The sequence below is a fragment of the Microtus oregoni genome, unplaced genomic scaffold, assembly GCF_018167655.1.
Source record: "Microtus oregoni isolate MIOR12 unplaced genomic scaffold, Mior012 000008F_ref0000371, whole genome shotgun sequence".
In the NCBI taxonomy this organism is placed as follows: Eukaryota; Metazoa; Chordata; class Mammalia; order Rodentia; family Cricetidae; genus Microtus; species Microtus oregoni.
Genome location: NW_024543067.1, coordinates 56,576,440 through 56,594,928, shown reverse-complemented (window position 1 = coordinate 56,594,928; position 18,489 = coordinate 56,576,440). Strand labels below are relative to the sequence as shown.

Below are 18,489 nucleotides of genomic sequence, written 5' to 3'. Positions count from 1 at the left end.
TAGCAGTTAATCATTCTTTCCAAAGGCCTCTTAACCCTGCTCATTTTTCACAAAGTAATGAGTGCTCCATTCCTCAGGAAACACTCTGAAATGGCCGCAGGGCACAATACAGTGACACAGTGTATCTATTGTCCTGCAGTACATTGTGTTGTTACTGGACTTAGAAAAGCATGGAGATGGCTCTGAGGCCACAATCCCTGTCCCCAGATGTTTGATTGCCTAAGTGCAGGCTATATTAAGCAACAGAAAGCAAAACAAGCCTTGCGGTTTCACGGATGCCCTATCGCAGCCCCGGCTCTCTCATAAGCCTCTGAATACGATCTAATTTGTTTCATCTGGCAGAAGAGGTCATTTCTAGCCGTTGACCTGTGTGAGGACGCAGAGCTGATGGGCTGATATCGAACTTGGACCTGCGTGGCACAGGCGAACCTCTGGTGTCTTCTGGGCGGGGTTTTGGAAATACTTAGGTGGTATAGCCTGTACCTGTTGGTGTAGATGCATGTTCTTTCTCTGCGCATCTCTTTGGAGGTAAAGCTTAACTCCCTCCCATTCCCAGCTTGGTGACACCTTTCCATATGGCTTGCCAGGGAACTAATACAGAGGCCATTTTAAGCTCTCAAACGCCTTCTGGGCTCACAATCTTTCATTTCCTTAGCCGCTCACACCCTAATCACCTGCAATAGGAAAGAACTCTCTGGATTGGCTCCTTTGCAACCCAGGGCCACTTTCCTAGAAGTTTCAACTCCCATTAAGAAAAAAACAGAAAGAATTCATTGAAAATTTATGAAGAGTATTCACCTTCTAATTTTACCTGAACTATAATTTCTTTTTTAGAGTTACCAAGAACACTTGTCTCAATATGAAGATACAAAATCAGGCAGTGTTCCAAGAGGTCAGTCTTCCGATACAACCAATGGGCAGCAACCTTCCAAAAGATCAGGCAAGGCCAGGGTTCGGAAACAGAAGAAACGCCAGAATGGCCTGAAGTCTCTTGGGACCAAAGAGCTTGTTGTCAGTCAAAAACATCAGAATTATCTTCTCCAACCACAAAACCAAAGGCAGCCTATGGATGCCTCAGCAAAGCATGGGCTGGCCACATATATGAATTCTTCGAACACAGATTTGCAGGACTCCCGAACACTTGCCCACAACCCCAAAGTCACCTCCAACACATTCGTTCCATCCAATCAGGCTTTCGACAGAGTGTTGTATAAAAACTCTGTCTCGGGGCTGAACGCTGATAAAAAAAGAGGACACCGACATGAACACGAGAAAAGACCTTTGTACGAGCAGCAACCCTTCTACATGCTTTCTGATATGGATCTGCAAGACTTTAATGAACCTTCTCACAAACACGTGTCCCTGAGCCAGAAAGGCCCTCAGTCTGATTATGACATGAACACACACAGGTCAACGAAGATCAAGAAGCCATCCAAACAGCCGCAGGCAGAGACAAAGTACAAGAACATAGAGATGCTATGGTGAGTATTCTTTTTTTTTAGTTCAAAAATTTTATTTTTATGGGTGTGAATGTGCATGTGGTTTCGTGTGTGTGCATGCATAATGTTTGCATACGTGTGCATATGAATGCACACACACACATAGGCTGAAGTTTCTGTCAGGCAAGCCGCTCCCAAATACCACACAGAGGTTTACTATTAATTGGAAATGTTTGGCCAATAGCTCAGGCTTGTTACTAGCTAACTCTGACATTTAATTTAGCCCATGTTTCTTATCTATGCTTTGCCGAGTGGCGGGGTATGTTTTCTCAGTATGGCGTGCCCATCTTGCTTCTCTCTGCATCTGCTTGAGACTCCTGAGTCCACCCTTCTTCTTCCCAGCATTCTCAGTTTGGCTCTTCTGCCTAGCCTTATCCTGTCCAGCTGTTGGCCTGTCAGCTTCTTTATTAAACCAGTCACAGTGACATCTGTTCACACATTGTAAAGGAATATTCTATTCCTCACATGCGTGCACACGGCAGAGCACCTGTGGAGGACACTGTTTGCATCTGGGGATCAAACTAATGGTCACTAGGCTTGTGTAAGTGCTTTTGCCACAGAAGCCATCAGACCTGCCTGGAATTTCCTTATCGTGAGTGGTTTGTTCAGAGGAGAAATTAGAGGCTATGGAGAAAGAAAAGAGAGGAGGAAGGAGGCAATGGAGCCTTTGAGTGGGTCAGGCTAGAAGAAAAGACCAATTAACACCGCCCCTGCCTCTGATTCCTGCTTGACTTCTGATGTCTTCCTTCTCTTCCTGCTCTTCTCTACTGATTCTGTGCTAGGGAAACTAGAAGTTGGAGCAAGGAAAAGGCACAGGGACACAGTTAAAGTAAATTAACCTGGTTAGAAGGATTTGAGTAAAGGTCGGAGAAAAAGTTATCTCCAGCCTTGAAAGGTGTGTAGGCACAGAAATACCACCACAGAAATGACCTAAAAATTCAATGGTAAGGAAATTTCCCTGATATTTATCCCCTATGACCTCTAAAAGGTATGCCTTTGAGGAAATATTCCCCTAAAGAGAAGGTAATGATCCAGGTGGTGGTGGTAGTGTGTGACTTTAATCCCAGCACTCAGGAAGCAGAGCCAGGAGGATCTCTGTGAGATTGAGACCCAGTCTAATATACAGAGCAAGTTTCAGGATAGCCAAGGTTACACAAAGAAACCCTGTCTCTAGAGAGAGAGAGAGGCAATGAGGTACAGGGTTATACCGAAGGACTGTGGCCCCTACTGTCCCAATGTACACGTGGTAAGGAAGTCCACCTGATGATGAGTGTCTCTGACTCAGTGATTAAGAGCGCTGGCTCCTCTTCCAGAGGACCCAGGTTCAAGCACCTACACGGTGACTCGCAACCATCTAAAACTCCAGCTCCAGAGGATATGACATCCTCTTCTGGTCTCTGAAGGCACCAAGAATATGTGTGGTACACAGACATACATATAAGCAAAGCATCCAGACACATAAAAAGTGCTGGTTGTGGTGGTGCATGACTTTAATTTCAACATTCAGGAAGCTGAGGCAGGCACATCTCTGAGTTCAAGTCCAGTCTGGTCTACATAGCAGGTTCCAGGCCAGCAAAAGCTACATACTAAGACCTGTCATCAATGAATGAATGAATGAATGAATAAAATTTAAGTTTAAAAGATGCAGTGACTATCTTCTTTAGAGTTAGAATTGTTCGAGCTCCCTACAATATAGATGCATTACTCCAATAAGCAAGAAAACATTTTTTAAGGTCACTTTAAGAGACCATCCCTGATGCTCCTTAAGAAAACAGGTTTTCTGGACACCTGACTCTTTGATGCTAAAGTGCACAGGAGACGTGTGTATTCTGACACACTGGGCTTCTTTCATGGGCTTGTTTTCAACAGAGTATGCAACTTTACATATAATCAGTTGGGAGACAGGTACTATGGGAGATGGTCTGGGGTATATGGTTAGTAAGGGTCTCAGTCAGCTTCCTGGAGTGACACTGATGGCTGGCAAACATCCTTGCTGTCTTTTTTCTTTAGGTGTGGTGTCTTGCACACTTTCTCCATGGCAGGGCCTGTCCGACCAGAAGGATGCCCCTTAGCTCTGTCCCTCATGCAACTTCCCCTTCCCTTTCCCCATGCCTCCTCTCTCTACTTTGCACTCCTGTTCTACTAGAGAACTCCATCCTCTGCCTAGAAGCTGAGAATTCTGAGACGTGTACCACTGACACTGTCTTCACTCTGTCCCTGTCTAAATGACAGCAGGCAAAATATTGAAAAATTCTAGATTAGAAACCATTTACCCTCAGAGCCATCTTCTTGCTTCCAGTGTGACTTTTGCACACTAAGAAGCCACTTGATTCCAGATCCGTGGCACATGGCTGTTCATTTTCTCTCCAGAAGCTGTAGATCACTGTTTTTATAGATTATGCCAGCCCCTTTGAACCAAGAGACTTGCCTCCTTCCATTCTGGGAACAAAACACACACACACACACACACACACAGCAGAATCTTCTGGACCATCTCTTTCCATCTTCTCCATCCTCTGTCTGTGCCTTACTCAGACGCATCCTTCCAGGATTGTTCTTAGATGGCGCTGTGTCTGTGTCGGCGCTGACTTCCACCCTTCCACTGCTCTCGTGTTTTTCAGGGTGTATCTTTGTTTCTGTGACTGTCTTCTGACGCTCCTCTTACTAGGGAAGCAGCATCACTCTTTCTTGACATCCTACATTCTCAACCAGGTACATGGCAATGGCAAGTCATGGCTTTTTTGACAATTTTTAAGCTTTTAAATTTCTGTAGTTTCTCTTTCATCTGGGTTTTGGTTGGTGCTGGTGGAATTTCTCTCTCTGTCTCTCTCTCCCTCTCCCCCTCTTCCTTTTCCTCTCTCCATCTCCACCCCTCTCTCTTTACCTGTTCTGTGTTTGCATTAGGGCTGGTCTTGCTTCTCTGACAATCTGAAAATCATATTGGAAGCTGAGTGACAGGCCTATTGACATTGGATTTCTGTGGGGTGATCAGTGTGGCACTTGATGGAAGGCTCTTCCTGCCAGTTCTGTGTCTTTTTCTTGGGTGGTCCCATTAATTTCTGCCCCCGATGATTCACATGTGCAGAGTATTTTCTTCTTTCTTCACAAATGCAAATCTCTAAGGTGTGGAGCTTCAGCAAAAACAATTGCCTCCCAACACGGAGAAGAAAATCCCAAGATTTGTTTGCTGCTTGTTTGTGCCAGCCACGCACCCCACCAAGCCAGCCACATTCCCAGCCCAGCAGCATTAACTCTTAAGCCCCAAATTCTTTACCCAAAAGTTCCCCCCAAAGAAAGCTGCATCTTTAGCTAATCCAGAACCTGCTTTGGTTTTTATTTCTTTTTGTTTCCATACCCGGAGATTCCCAGATTCTCTGGTACATTCAACTATGTATTTAAAGAATGCATCTTTAATCATTGTTTCTAGCTGGTGTGTAATAGGAATGTCTTTGGGTTTCAGAATGGAGTTCTGGGTTTTGTTGTTATTTGCTTGCTTGTCAGCTTGTGCTTCATGCACTAACTGAAAGTCGGAACAAGCCTTCCCTGTAGTGGACTGGAGGGATGGCTCAGGCAGTAAGAGCTGAATACTGTTTCAGAGGACCAGAGTTTGGTTCCCACACTCACATGAGATGCCTGTCACTCCAGGTGTCGAGGTCTGACACCCTCTTCTGAACCCCAGAGGTACCCATACACACATGTACACACAAGGAGAGACACATAAATAAATAAATATTCTTGAACGGGAGTTAGAATGTCCCAAGGAAAAAGAGGAGGATTTGAAGATGGAAATCAATATATCCATGAAAAGATGAACGGTTCCTAAAGATTTCTACACAGAAAGTGGTGTTATGGACTCAAGTTTTATTTAAAGCACTTATGTTTTCTCCCAAGGAAATTCCACTCTTCCTCAGACACGGACCGCGTCAGCGCCTCTCCAGACTCCCGGCTTGCCCAGATCATAGAACAGCATCAGCAAGCCTTGGTGCAGCTGGCAGAAGTACAGCCCAGCGAGGGCTCCCTGTCCAGCACCACACTCCCGCCTATCCTGTCCAGGGTAGAAAGTGAATCCCAACTCAGTTCGGACAGAAGCCACCGACAGCAGATGAAGATGGCGCGCAGTAATTCAGAAGGCTACCTGCTGCAGCTGGAAAGGGGGAAGAAACACAGGAAGCGCAGCGGCACCAAGGTGATGGTAAAAGTTTGGCTGCTCAGCCGAGTCACTTTTTAATTCTGATGACACAGATGGGGTTGGAATAGGGCTGGTCCGGGAACCAGGAACCCTCCCCTCAAGCCCTTGCTAGTCCCTGATAACCCCTCCCTGTCTTTCCAGAAAGTTCTATTGTCAAGGGTGCCTGCTCCCTTTCTTCTTAGGTCATCTCACTGCAGAAGGCAGTACTAATTCTGCTTCTATTCCCCATTTAGTATTCATTTTCCTCAGCCCCGTCCCTCTCCTAAGCTGAGTCTCACGCCTTCATACCTGAGAAAAGAGAGCAGGGCTGAGCGAGTGAGAGTCCTGCTCCAGAGCTCTCTCACCGTCCACCACTCTTCCGTGGCGCCGAAAGAGTCTTCTTGGTGCACATCTCACCTGAGCTTCTACAGCAAAACACCCAGGCTGAGCCGCTCTCCAGGAGGGCAGCTGATCTGTACTGAGTTCCTCATCTAGACTCTGGGTCGCCATAGTGAGCATTTTGGTGCAATTCAGTCTCTTCTTGTATTGCTTTAAATGCAACTTTTTTTAAATTCTCAGGAAGTTCCCTTGGCTCCGGGATGAAATAATGCCTTTTGTTTTTCATTACTATAATAAGATACCTGAGGCAGATTATGTTATAAAGAAGTTTATTTAGCTCCTGATTCTGTGGCATGGAAAGTGCTCCTATTAGTTTGGAGCTGGAAGACCGCACTTCCACTGCGAATAAGAAGCCTAGGTTTTGGGAATTACAGGTCTCTTCTTTTCCCAGAGAAGTGTGGTGACATAGCAGTTGGATTCTAGCACAGTGCCTATATCACTTTCAAGTGTTTCCCAAATAAGCCAAGACTAGACCAGACTGGGAAGCGAGCATCACATGTATTGTTCCCATGGGGACACAAGATCAACCTTTGTAACCAACACTTCTGTCAACATGGAGAGGCCCGCTCACGCCAGAGCTTATAGATCCTAGGGTCTAAGAATCAGCCAAACACAGGCTCTGAGAACAGAACTTTCCTATAGGTGAAAAAGAACAACTTTGAACTGGGTTCCCAGGCACAGGGTTGAAAAGAAGTTGATGGATTCAGTCATTCCGAAGTCCTTGCACTGGCTTGCTCCTTGCAATGACTTGCTCAACCTGCTTTCTCATGGAATCCAGGACCACCAGCCTAGGATTGACCCCACCCATGGTGGGCTGAGCCCTCCCACATCAATCACTAGCTAAGGCAATGCTCTATAGTCTTATGGAGGCACTGTTCCCAAATAGGAGTTACTGACTTACCCCAGTCCCTAATTCTTCATAGGAACAATCAGAATCACTCTTTTTTTTCCTGGTGTGATGTGATATTAAATGAAATAATGTACTAAAACCTGAGCTTATTCCCTAGAAAAGATTATACATCACTTAAGTGTCCATTTCTCTTCTCTCCCTTTTCACAAATAGCATTCACGTTGTGCGGAGAAAGGGTAGAGGCAAATGCAGTACTTAGTACCTCCAGTCTAAGACGGTGGGAGGTGGGAAGAGTAGGGACAAGTTCCTGCTCCTGCCTGCCCCTCCCTAATGTCTGCAAGGGTGCCTGCAGTCCACACTCATCCTTTTTCTCAGCCCAGTACCTTCAATCTACGTCCGACAAACACACCACACTGGAGCCCCCTTTGTCTCTAAGCCGGTCCAGACACTGAAGTGACTTAGAACTGAGTGATTTGTATAGGACAGCAGGCAGTCCCGGCACCAGACAGGGGCAGTCATTATCCACGGCACGCCTATCTGCTGGCCAAGTCAAAGCTCTTGGTTTCCAAGGGAATCGCCCCGAATCACGGTAAAAATTCTGAGGATTTGTAAAGCTAATAGGCCTGGGGCCCCTTCCTCTTCTGGCGGTGCTGTTGAGAGTGGTTTCAGAATACAAGGCATTGTCCACGTCATGAAATCCAGGTTTAGGACTAAGAAATTAACACAGCACAAGGGATGCCAAACTATCCAGATATACTTCTGCTGTCTCCGGCCACCACTTTCCCTAGTAAGAGCTCAGTACAGTTCCCTGGCTGGTGAGGTTGAGCTTGTGTAATTAACTGCTGTTTACTATCACAGACAATCTGGGGCTTGCTGCTTGACTGCCCCTAAAAAGCGGTTATTTGGATTAAGTTTAGTGACCACAGAGCACATGTCCTTTGCTCGCTGCCCCCTGGCACCCAAGGCATTGTTTATATCTCGTTTCTCAGTAACTTTCTCGGTCTTACACATCTGAGGAATTTTCTGGAGACTTAGGTCTGCGGCATAGTCTCCTTACCCCCGGCAGTGTGTAACATTTCAGAACTGAAACAAGTCTCCCAGATCAGTCAATGCCACTTCAACTCAGGCGTACCCCTTGGAGTGGACAGCGACAGTCACACACCTTGCCCGAGAGGATGATGAATGTGTAGAACCCTTGACCCAAGAAAGCCCTGCCCTTGCGAGGCCAAAGGCAGTAGATGTTATTGGATGGATATGTGGTGTTTTTGTTTGTTTGGTTGGTTGGTTTGGTTTTTGGTTTGGGGACTTTTTAAAACAGGGTCTTACTCACTCTGTAGCCCAAGTTGACCTCTAACTCACGGTAGTCCTCCTGTCTCATCCTACTGTGTGCTAGGATTAAGGTGTGAACCACAAAGACAAGCAGTGAACGTGCTTAGGGTTTTATCTGGATCATGCTTCTATATTCCAGTGTTTGATCCCTGTGTTCAGAGACGTGGTAGTCGGTGTTGATGTCTTATAGCTGTCATTGTCACATCACCACCATCGTCACTAACATCATGGTTGGACATTGTGCTACTGTTTTTTAGTCTTTCAAAAACCAAGGAAAGGTGACCGAAAATCACGCCTGAGGATTGTTTGACTGTAAGACTACTGAAGACACATTAAGCAGCTTAGCTGCCTAGGGCTAGAGGTGTGGGGACTGGGGACAAGGACAGTGTGGATTAACGGGTACTGGAGTTTTATTTTGTTTTTTTTCAGAGTGATGAAAATGTTGTACAATTGGATTGGGCCGTGCTTACATAATTCTGTGACTATCCTAAAAGCCACTGAATTGCACAGCTTTAAACGAGTGAGTTTTGTGGTCTGAGAATCACATCTCAGCAATGCTGTTAAGACTTTAGGTGGAGAGAGATCAAACAGAGTCACAGCACTGGGTTCTTCCTAATTACTTGCGCCAAACTTAAGCAGATCCAGGTTTCTCACCGCCAGTCACCCGGAACAAACTCCCCTAGCAGCCACCTCCGTCCCCTGGGATGTCGCTGTGTTGTAGGCAGCTCATCCTATAAAGGGATCAGCAGCCATGGGGATGGCCCATTTGGGCCACATGCTCTCCCTCCGTGTCTGTATGGAATGCTAGACGCTTGGCTCTGATTTTTTTTTTAACCCTAACCTTGATGCTTACTAAAGTTGCTAGTGAGAAGAGTGGCCAAAGATCAGCACACAATTATCCATGCTCCCTGGCACGTCCTCTGTGAGTCGGGAGCATGATTAAAAGCTAAGCTGCACCAGGGTTAGGGATGAGGTTTCTGCCCACTGATCATTTCTTTCTCATTGTCTTCAGGCAAATTGGATTTATGGCTTGGACATGAGTGGTGGTTTATTTGTTTGGTTTCTTTTTTTTAAACCCTTTCTGTCATTTTTTTTTTCACTTTGGCAAATAGGTTATAATTTAGAGATTGTAAAACAGGACACAAATACACTTGAAGAACGGATTTGTAGTCACAGCAGAAGTTGCCTGCGTTCACTCAATTGGTAAAAACAACTGAAGTTTTTAAAGTGTTTTTAAAGTGTGATAAAACTGTACCTTGTAACCAAGGCTTGTAAAAAGAGCCATTGTATTGCTTGGGGAAAGCAGGAACGCTAATTGGTGGCCTCAAATGTTTGCTAGATCTCAATAGTCATACTTCCACAAATTTATCTCAAAAAAATAATCAAAGTAACATACAGTGTTTACCTCACTCAATGCATCTTCAATAGACAACATTTAGCGAAATATTTAAATTATTTAATGACACTAAATGATAGAATATTTGTCTAAATGTCACATTTTTTGAAATTGACTTGATGTCAGATAAGTAAAGTGAAATACCAAAATGGTCAGTAAAAAAAATTAATTTGTTGCATATAAATACATTTATATATTTATAAATGTATCTACAAAGAAGGGCCAGCAAGGTGGCTCAGTGGGTAAAAGTGCTTGCTACACAGGCCTAATAATGTGTGCATTTGAGTGCACATGCATACTTGCATGCTCACACACAAACAAATACTTTAAATAAAAAAAATCTCTAGTATTAAAAACAACAAGAGTATAAACAAGCCAAACAGAGCCACACAAGTGGCATGTGCCTCTAATCCCCACACCGGACTGGAGAATTGCAAGTTCGAGGACAGCTGGGGTTACATAGCCAGACCCAAACCCCCAACCAAAATATATATATATGGACAAATATATAATGGACAAGAAGCAGAAGGTAATGACTGTTTTCCTAAAGATTTATTATTTTGGAATGTCTTTCAATGAGCAACAATGCCCCTGTCTATTTTTATTTATTTATATTTAATGGTTTCAGAACAAAGGCCTCCTTAAAATATTATCTTGCCTTCTCTCGATTTGTAGACTTAGATGCACTAAGAAAGTCTTGACCATAAATGTTTAACATCATAATGCGGCCAGTTCTGTTTACAGAGCCTTTAATCCTGAAGTGCAGAAGTGTCGCACCTGCGTGGCACTGTATTTTGCCCCTTCTCAACAGTGACACTGAAGCCTGGTGTGTTAGGAATATTGCCTTCCACAGCAGTGATAGACTGACCAGCAATTTCAAAACCATGGCTTCATTCTTCTCTCATACAATTAACCCAAAGGTAGGCAGTTGCTAACACTGGGGTTTCCACAGCTCCAAACATCAGAACCAAGAATTGTGTGATTCTCCTTGTTTCTCCCCTGCCTGCAAGTGTGCTGCTTCAGCTAGCTGCAGGAGTCCCATCCACTTTGGAGACAAAAAAATAAAAACGAGAGGGGAGTTGTCCCGCCAACCTGAATAACTGCTACCCACCAAACTCAATTATAACTTACTGGCCAGACTCTGTGGTGGGGAGGTTGGAGTGGAGAGGAGAGTCAGTTCCCGAATTCATTGGGTTCTAGAAACAGTGCACCTGTGATGAATGCAACAGACTTTTCCAAGCCATTGTGACACCAGAATGACTCTCTGAGCAGTGCTTACATCATGCCTGGTATAAATAATCCAGAGATGACGAAGGCATAAGGGCAATGTACACAGGTTATAGGCTGAGCATCTAGACCAGTATCCAAAGGATGTCCTGGAACCAGATACCCACAGACGATAAAGGACAACTAACTGTAGTGGACTTGGGGGCTTCTACAGTGAGAGGGGCTGAGGGGAAAAGCCAGTGTAGCACCTCCAACAGCCACCAAATTGAGGTTGTTGCTACAATTCATGCACAGTTCATTCTTAGGGCCATGAAGTTACACGAAGTAATTCTAATTAATCTGACAAAATGTTTTCATTCATTTGATGACCATTGCCAAGCTGTATCTAAGAAAAGACTCACCAGATAGATGTACAGCCCATCAGAATGGCATGATGGCTCCGTGGTTAAGAGCACTTGCTGCTCTTACAGAGGACCCAGGTTTGGTTGCCAGAAACCACTTGATGCTCACAACCATGTGTATCTCCAGCTCTGGAGGATCCAACACCCTTTTCTGACTTCTTCAAGCACTACCCACATGTGGTGTATATACCTACATGTAAGCAAAACAACCATAAACACAATAAATAAATAAATAAAAATAAGTATCAAAAATATTTTTTAAAGGTATATGGCCTATCTTAGGAATTAACAAAATTTACAATAACTAAAATACATATACAACATACACAAAATTATACTGAAAGCTCTTAGAAATCCTGCACACACCTCTTAACAGTTTGGATTTGTTCTTGTGAGTTTTTGTCTACACATACAAACAGACCTTGAACTTTTGTCTAAATAAGTGATGGTATCAGTTTGCACCAGTGTAAGATTTCAGAACAACATGCCTTGTCATCTTGTTATCGGCATGGCCTGTAATCAATTAGTTTTCCTCTGTGGTGATCTTGCCGATGAGAGTGCTCAGTCATTGTTTAAAATGTGCCATCACTCTGCATACATCAGTATATGAAGTTTCCCAGTATTTATACGAGCTCTCTCTACAGAGAGAATTGTAATTCATTAACCTCAAATATGACAATTTATTATTTATTATCAAATTAGTTGTGTCTTACTATATAGATTTGTTTGTTTTGAATCATTCAGCTTTGTGTTACATTTGGAGTCTGAGTTTCAATGGTTATTCTGAAAAAAGATTAATTTTACAATCCAGTAAGGCTCTTTAAAAGCAAGCCATGATCCTTTTTAGTTAGTTAGTTAGTTAGTTAGTTAGTTGGTTAGTTAGTTTTGGTCTTCAAAACAGGTTTTCTGTGTGTAGCCACTGGCTGTCCTGTAACTTATTCAGTAAAGCAGGCTGGCCTCGAAATCACAGATTTGTCTGCTCTGCCCCACCCCTCACACACACTCTCTCGTCCTGGGATCAAAGGCATATGCCACCACACCAAGTACAAGACACCAAAACTGAGAGCAATGTACAATTATGTAGTATCATGTGGGTGGCATTCATCCTTTTTTCCACTCTAAGTCCATGCTTAAGTTTGTCCTAAAATGGTTACTGTTATTGTTCTGGTTAGTTTTTGACAACCTGACACAGCCCTAGACATAGCTGGGAAGAGGAACATGGGTTAAGAAAAATGCCTTCCAGACTGCCTGTAGGCAAGTCATGGGGCATTTTCTTGATAGATAGATGATGAAAGAAGGCCCAGCTTATTGTGGGTGGTGCCACCCAGGGCAGATGGTCCTCGGGCATAGAAGAAAACAAACTGAGTAAGACACAAGGAGCAAATCAGTGAGTAGTGTTCCTCCATGGCTTCTGCTTCCACTCCTGCCGGGTTCCTGCCTTGACTTCCCTCAGTGATTGAGTGTGACCTCAGAGCTAAAAGGAAAAACAAGCCCTTTCCTTCCCAAGGTAACTTTTGTTCGTGGTGTTTTATCATAACAACAGAAACCCTAAGACAAGTCATCTAAACCATATCTTTGGTGATGTCATTCTCATCCTTCCTAGGAAATGGAACCAAATTCATTGAGGAGTTGAAAGAGGAAAGGCTTTCGTTTCTCCCCAAGGGCAAATGGTCAATCCAAGCTTTGGTTTTTACATGGAAAGCTGCAGTTTGTGTTATGTCTTAAGTTAGCCTCAGATCACAGCCTACTCTGTGGCTCTGTCTTCTTAAGTGTGTGATGCTGGAGTTACAATGTCAAATTCTAGGTGCTCTTCAAATTTTCCAAAGTCACCCTAACAGAATGAAATGAATTCTTCAGTGGGTCTGGCCGAGGCTCATATAATTTGAGTACTATCAGTGGATGACAGTTGTTTCTCATCCTTGGAGTTCTCTGCTGTAGGAACTCCCACGTGAATCCTAACTCCACACCTATGGGATAGGCCAAAAAGGCCCGAAAGGTCCATGACCCAGAAGGTCTTCCACGCCTGCCCTCCTGGCTTGATTTCATCTACTAAGCAGCTTTTGCTTTTGCACAGCGACTTGCACAGCTTCCAGTTTGTGTTCCCTGCTTTTGAGCTCTGGGCTCCTTGCTCCATATATCAAATTGATTTAACTGTTCTAAATTTGTCAAGCAAATATATATTTGCCAGTATTTAACCAGGCACCGATATGTAGAACCAAAACTGTACTAACAGTCCAGCACCACTGCTGGTTGCATCTTTCCGGCATTTTTTGCCAAGACACCTGCTGGCAAATAATGATTATTACACGTACAACAATTTACTGAAATTTCCAATCAAAGTTAAGTAAATTAACAAATTTGAAAGTTATACGATTGCAGACAATATTACCATCCAGGATTTAATAACCTTTTTGCTTGTACTATGAATGGTATTCTGCAAGGCTTATGTGATTTTCCTTATACTCCATTTATTTGATTTTGGGAATTAGTTTTGTTTATCATGTTCTATCATTAAGAAAATGGTTTGATAACAGAACCAAGAATGGTTCTATTAATGGTTCTAAGCACTTTTAGAAATAATATAGTATTTACAGACTAATAATGAACAGCTAGTTGAAAAATCAATACTATTGAAAAAGGATAACATTAATTTGAAAGACAAAATCCAATCAATGTCTAAGGGTACTGAGACATTATCTGAAAGAATTTGTGCTGTTGAATTTAATAATCAGGATCTGTTGAAAAGTTATGTTAGGTTAATGGATAAGGTATCTCTCCAGGAAGGCAATATGGATGCCATCAAAATTATGTCCAAGAATGAGACATTATCTTTACTGGACTAATTTCATACCTTGGAATATCAATGAGGACATTAGAACAGAACACTGGACAGGAGATTCAGACCTTACAAAAGGCAGTGATAAAAATATTTTAAAAGGGCTGGAGAGATGGCTCAGTAGTTAAGAGCATTGCCTGCTCTTCCAAAGGTCCTGAGTTCGATTCCCAGCAACCACATAGTGGCTCACAACCATCTGTAATGGGGTCTAATGGGGTCTGGTGCCCTCTTCTGGCCTGCAGGGATACACACAGACAGAATATTGTATACATAATAAATAAATAAATATTTAAAAAAAATATTTTAAAAGATTGAGGAAACTATCAAAACTGATGAGCAGGGAAAACTGATGAGGATTTAGCCTCATCAGTATGTGCCAGAATCTGGGATGACTTACCCAGAGTTTTAGCTGCCTATCTGGTAATATCCTCTAAGAAGCCATCTGACACAAAATACCCTAAGGTAGTCAAAGAATATACATGGCAATCTATAAGTATGAGTGATCTAAAAGAAATTAAGCAAGCAACAATATCTTATGGTCTGCATTCACCATTTGTTAGGGAAATGGTGAAAATGTGGGCTTTAAGCAATAAGGTTACCCTACATGATTGGCGTCAACTAATCTCAGCAGTTCTAGAAAATGGACCCCAGCTGTTCTGAAAATGCTATTGGCGAGAAGAGGCAAAAATTTTAGAACAACAAGTAAAAGCAAAAGGATTTGAGGCTTCCCAAGATCCAAGCCATTACTCTGATCCTTAGGACCAGGCTTTCTACAATTAACACACCTTGTCCCTATGTAGCACAGCAGCTAATGGAAGTGGAAAGCTTCAACAATATTCATATAGACATATATTCAATGAGAGATATGATATAGACAAAATAGGTATGGAGAAAAGTAAAATAATTCCTAAAATCTTTCTTCTTTCTGTCTCACACCAGGTGTCTCCTGACATGAGACAGAAATTCTCAGTTTTTCTTTTAACAACATGCTTGGATTTAGAGAAGGATCGCCGTTGTCCAACTCCAAAGCCAGATTTGAAGGTTTTGTTTAAATGAATTATAAGATCAGGTGTTATTGCGGTCATAGACTACAAATGTCCCCTAACAATTTTTGAAAGTCATTAAGAGTCTGCAATAGGTCTCTTCTAATTTGTGTCTTTTGCATTCTAATTTTCTGTTAACCTATTTTATAACCTAAGTAATTGACTAAATCTCCTCTCTGTATTTTTTCAGGAGCAATTTGTAATCCCCATTCATTTAAACAAAACCTTCAAAGCTGGCTTTGAAACTTTCCACAATGAACAGTAGATTTTCCTGCAATAATCTTTGAAATTTCTACAAAGAATATGGGGCCCCACAACAACAACTCCACCTGGTTGATATGGCATCATGATGTTGGCAGGGCTACTTTAAGAACAGTTTTGGGTACCAGTGCTCAAGATGGTTCCATATTGGTTAGATGAAATAGTGAACCTTCTTAGAATGCTCTGGCCAGAACTCCAAATATGAACCTTAGAAAAACCCTACTGACTACTCAGAGACTATTTGCAATTATACCAGACAGTAATCTTCGAACTTAACCATCATTTTAGTTTCACAGGATCCCATAGAAAGAATATCACCCTCATGACAGCTGAAGGCAATTCTAGAAGACAGCGTCCCCTCTCCCAACAAAGTTTATCCTCAGGGTTAGGGGCATCAATTAGGGGTTGATTATAACTGGTATAGGGTTGGGGGTTGGAGTGGAAATTATGTAGGCTTGGAGATCTCTTTGAGAAAAAAAGGGGAAATTGAATGGGATAATAGGTAGATTAGTGTGATCTTACTCACACTAATAACAATAATAGTGAGTAATAGAGTGAATACTTGTGAGCTATTATTTATGGACAATTTACATTGGTATAAATTTTTGTATATTGACACAAGTTCAAATTATATTTGTTATATTGAATATGCTCCTATTTCTGTTTACAATATTTTTACACCTAGGTGAAGTTATTTTTTCATATTTTATGTATACCTCTGCTTAAGACATTTTGTGTGTTGACACAACTTTAGAATATATTTATCATATTGCACTATACATTTCTACCTCTGACCAAGATATATATTGTTTACATTTACATTTGCTGCACAGTTGCTTAAAGATTGTTCAATATTTAATATTCTAATATGAAGTCTTAGTCTTTAAAATATATAAGTATTAAGTATTATTATTAAGTATTAAGTATTATTATAGGTCTATAATCATCCATGTTTGTCATACTTATAGTTAGACTAATCACATTCTCTAGATACATAGAGATTGTATTCCACATAGAAAGATAATCTTCAACCACTTCAAGGATCTGCAGAATATGGCATTTAAATAACTTAGAATTTTGTTGATGCAAAACATGATTGCTCCTAGCAGCACCGATCTATTCCTGAGAAAATGTTGAGCACCAAAGATACTCCACTTGGAGCTTGTTTTCTTCTTGGCAAAACTGGCCTTTGGGCAAGAAACTGCCCGTGCCTTGACCACTAAGAAAATGCACAATGTCCGAACAGGACAAACAGGATTAAAAAAAAAAAAAAGACTCTCAAACCTTTGATGGTTCTGAAAATTTTCCTGCCTTGAAAAATGGTCTGTCAGTTACTCTAGGCCTTAGCCAAATTTGGGTGATTGCCCAGGTAGACAGTTGTCTCTGTCATCTCCTGTACATTTTGGAAGCTTCTTGATTGCACTTCCTACCTACTCAAGTAATATTATCTCCCTTCTCAGGCCTATGATGGAGTTGAAGATTAGATAGTCATAGTTAATTTCCTCTTATGATTTAGCCAAGCCATTTCTAATACAAGGCTAGACTCCTTAGGATAGAATGATTATTGAAACATTTAGCATATGTTCCTTGCTTAATATTGTTTATGCTGGTCGTAATTCTAATTTTTATAGTTGATATTTGTCCTTATTGCATATAGTTTTTATTAGACTTAGAACTCTTTATTTAAACAAAAGAGAGAGGTGCTGTAGGAACTCCTTCAGTCAATAGCCTTTAAGATACCAGCCCACTTGGGTGTGGCCCCTTAGACTGTAAATGCCTAGGTAAAGCCTGCTCTTGCTCTCTCTCAGCTTCTGGATTTGGTAATTGGAATAATTGGATGCTCAATTCTGAGCTAGTGTAGATTGTTTTATAACTTCTGTCTTCAGTTCTATACTATCCCAACAATGGGTTGTAAAATGTTCAGGCTGCAGTGTCGGCACTTGTCTTCAGAGTATCTCGAAAGGCAGGCTTCACCCCTCGACAGGGCTTTCTGAAGCAGTGTGTGTTGACTGCCATTTTGTGAGGCGGAGTCATTTGGTTTAGCAGACTGCTTGAGTGGACATCATGGTAACTACTGCCAATTGTGATATATATATATATATATATATATATATATATATATATATATATATTTCAGTTAAAAATGCTAACCAAAAAACAAACCATAGCGCATTTTCTAATTGGTCTTAATAACAAAAACCCAGAGTCCAATATTAAGGGATGAAAGCTGAGCGATCAGAGAAGCAGAGCAGTCAGCCACTAGAGAGACCTTTACCTCTACCAAATCCTCACTGAATATCCAGGCTGCATGCTTTCTCAACAAAACCTCAGATGGTGGTGCTGCTCAGACTGCTACAGACTGAATGTGCCTCAGACTGACTGCTTCAGACCGCTGCCTCAGACTGCACTGAGCTCCTGTCTCCTCCCACCTTGTATTCCTCTCTCTGCCCAGCCATATTACTTCTGTCTCCACCTCCCTAGTGCTGGGACTAAAGGCATTGGATCCCAAGTGCTGGGATCACCTTTGTGTGAGCTCTGTTTCTCTTTTAGACTGGATCAATTTCATGTAGCCCAGGGGGACATTGACCTAACAGAGATCCCTCTGCCTCTGTCTCCCAAGTGCTGGGATTAAAGGTGTGCGCCACCACTGCCCGGCCTCTAGTGGCTTAGTGCTGCACTCTGGTTTGCAAGCAAGCTTTATTTGTTAAAACATAAACAAAATATCACTGCAACAAATCGTTACCTTGAAATTGCTTATTATTTCAGAATTGACTTTCTTTTACTGGAGAAGTGAAAAAGTCAAAATATATTGGCTAAACCAGCTACAAATACCAAATAGACTATGATCAGTAACTACCATGAAAATGGCGCCATTGCCAAGAAATGTGCTCGTTTTCCCACCTTCCACCAGGGCTTCTGGTCTCCTCTGTCCTTTCCTATGACTACTTGGAGGGGACACTGATCCTTAAGAGGAACCATTTCTGTGGGTTTGATTTCAGAGTTCCAAGCTGAAAGGCTATCAGAAAAGAGATGTGAAGCTTGGAGGCCTGGGACCTGACTTCGAGTCCGTCAGAGACAAA

At 42.2% G+C, this 18,489-nt stretch overlaps 1 protein-coding gene across 1 annotated transcript in view; it reads left to right on the top strand.

Annotated features, from left to right (window-relative positions):
• Jhy (junctional cadherin complex regulator) overlaps nucleotides 1–18,489 on the top strand; it is a 62,161-nt gene that overhangs the window by 40,039 nt on the left and 3,633 nt on the right. Inside the window, exons 5-7 of the mRNA XM_041657780.1 lie at nucleotides 835–1,481; nucleotides 5,391–5,685; nucleotides 18,409–18,489. Coding sequence (XP_041513714.1) covers nucleotides 835–1,481; nucleotides 5,391–5,685; nucleotides 18,409–18,489 — 1,023 coding nt within the window. The remainder of the gene's footprint in view (nucleotides 1–834; nucleotides 1,482–5,390; nucleotides 5,686–18,408) is intronic.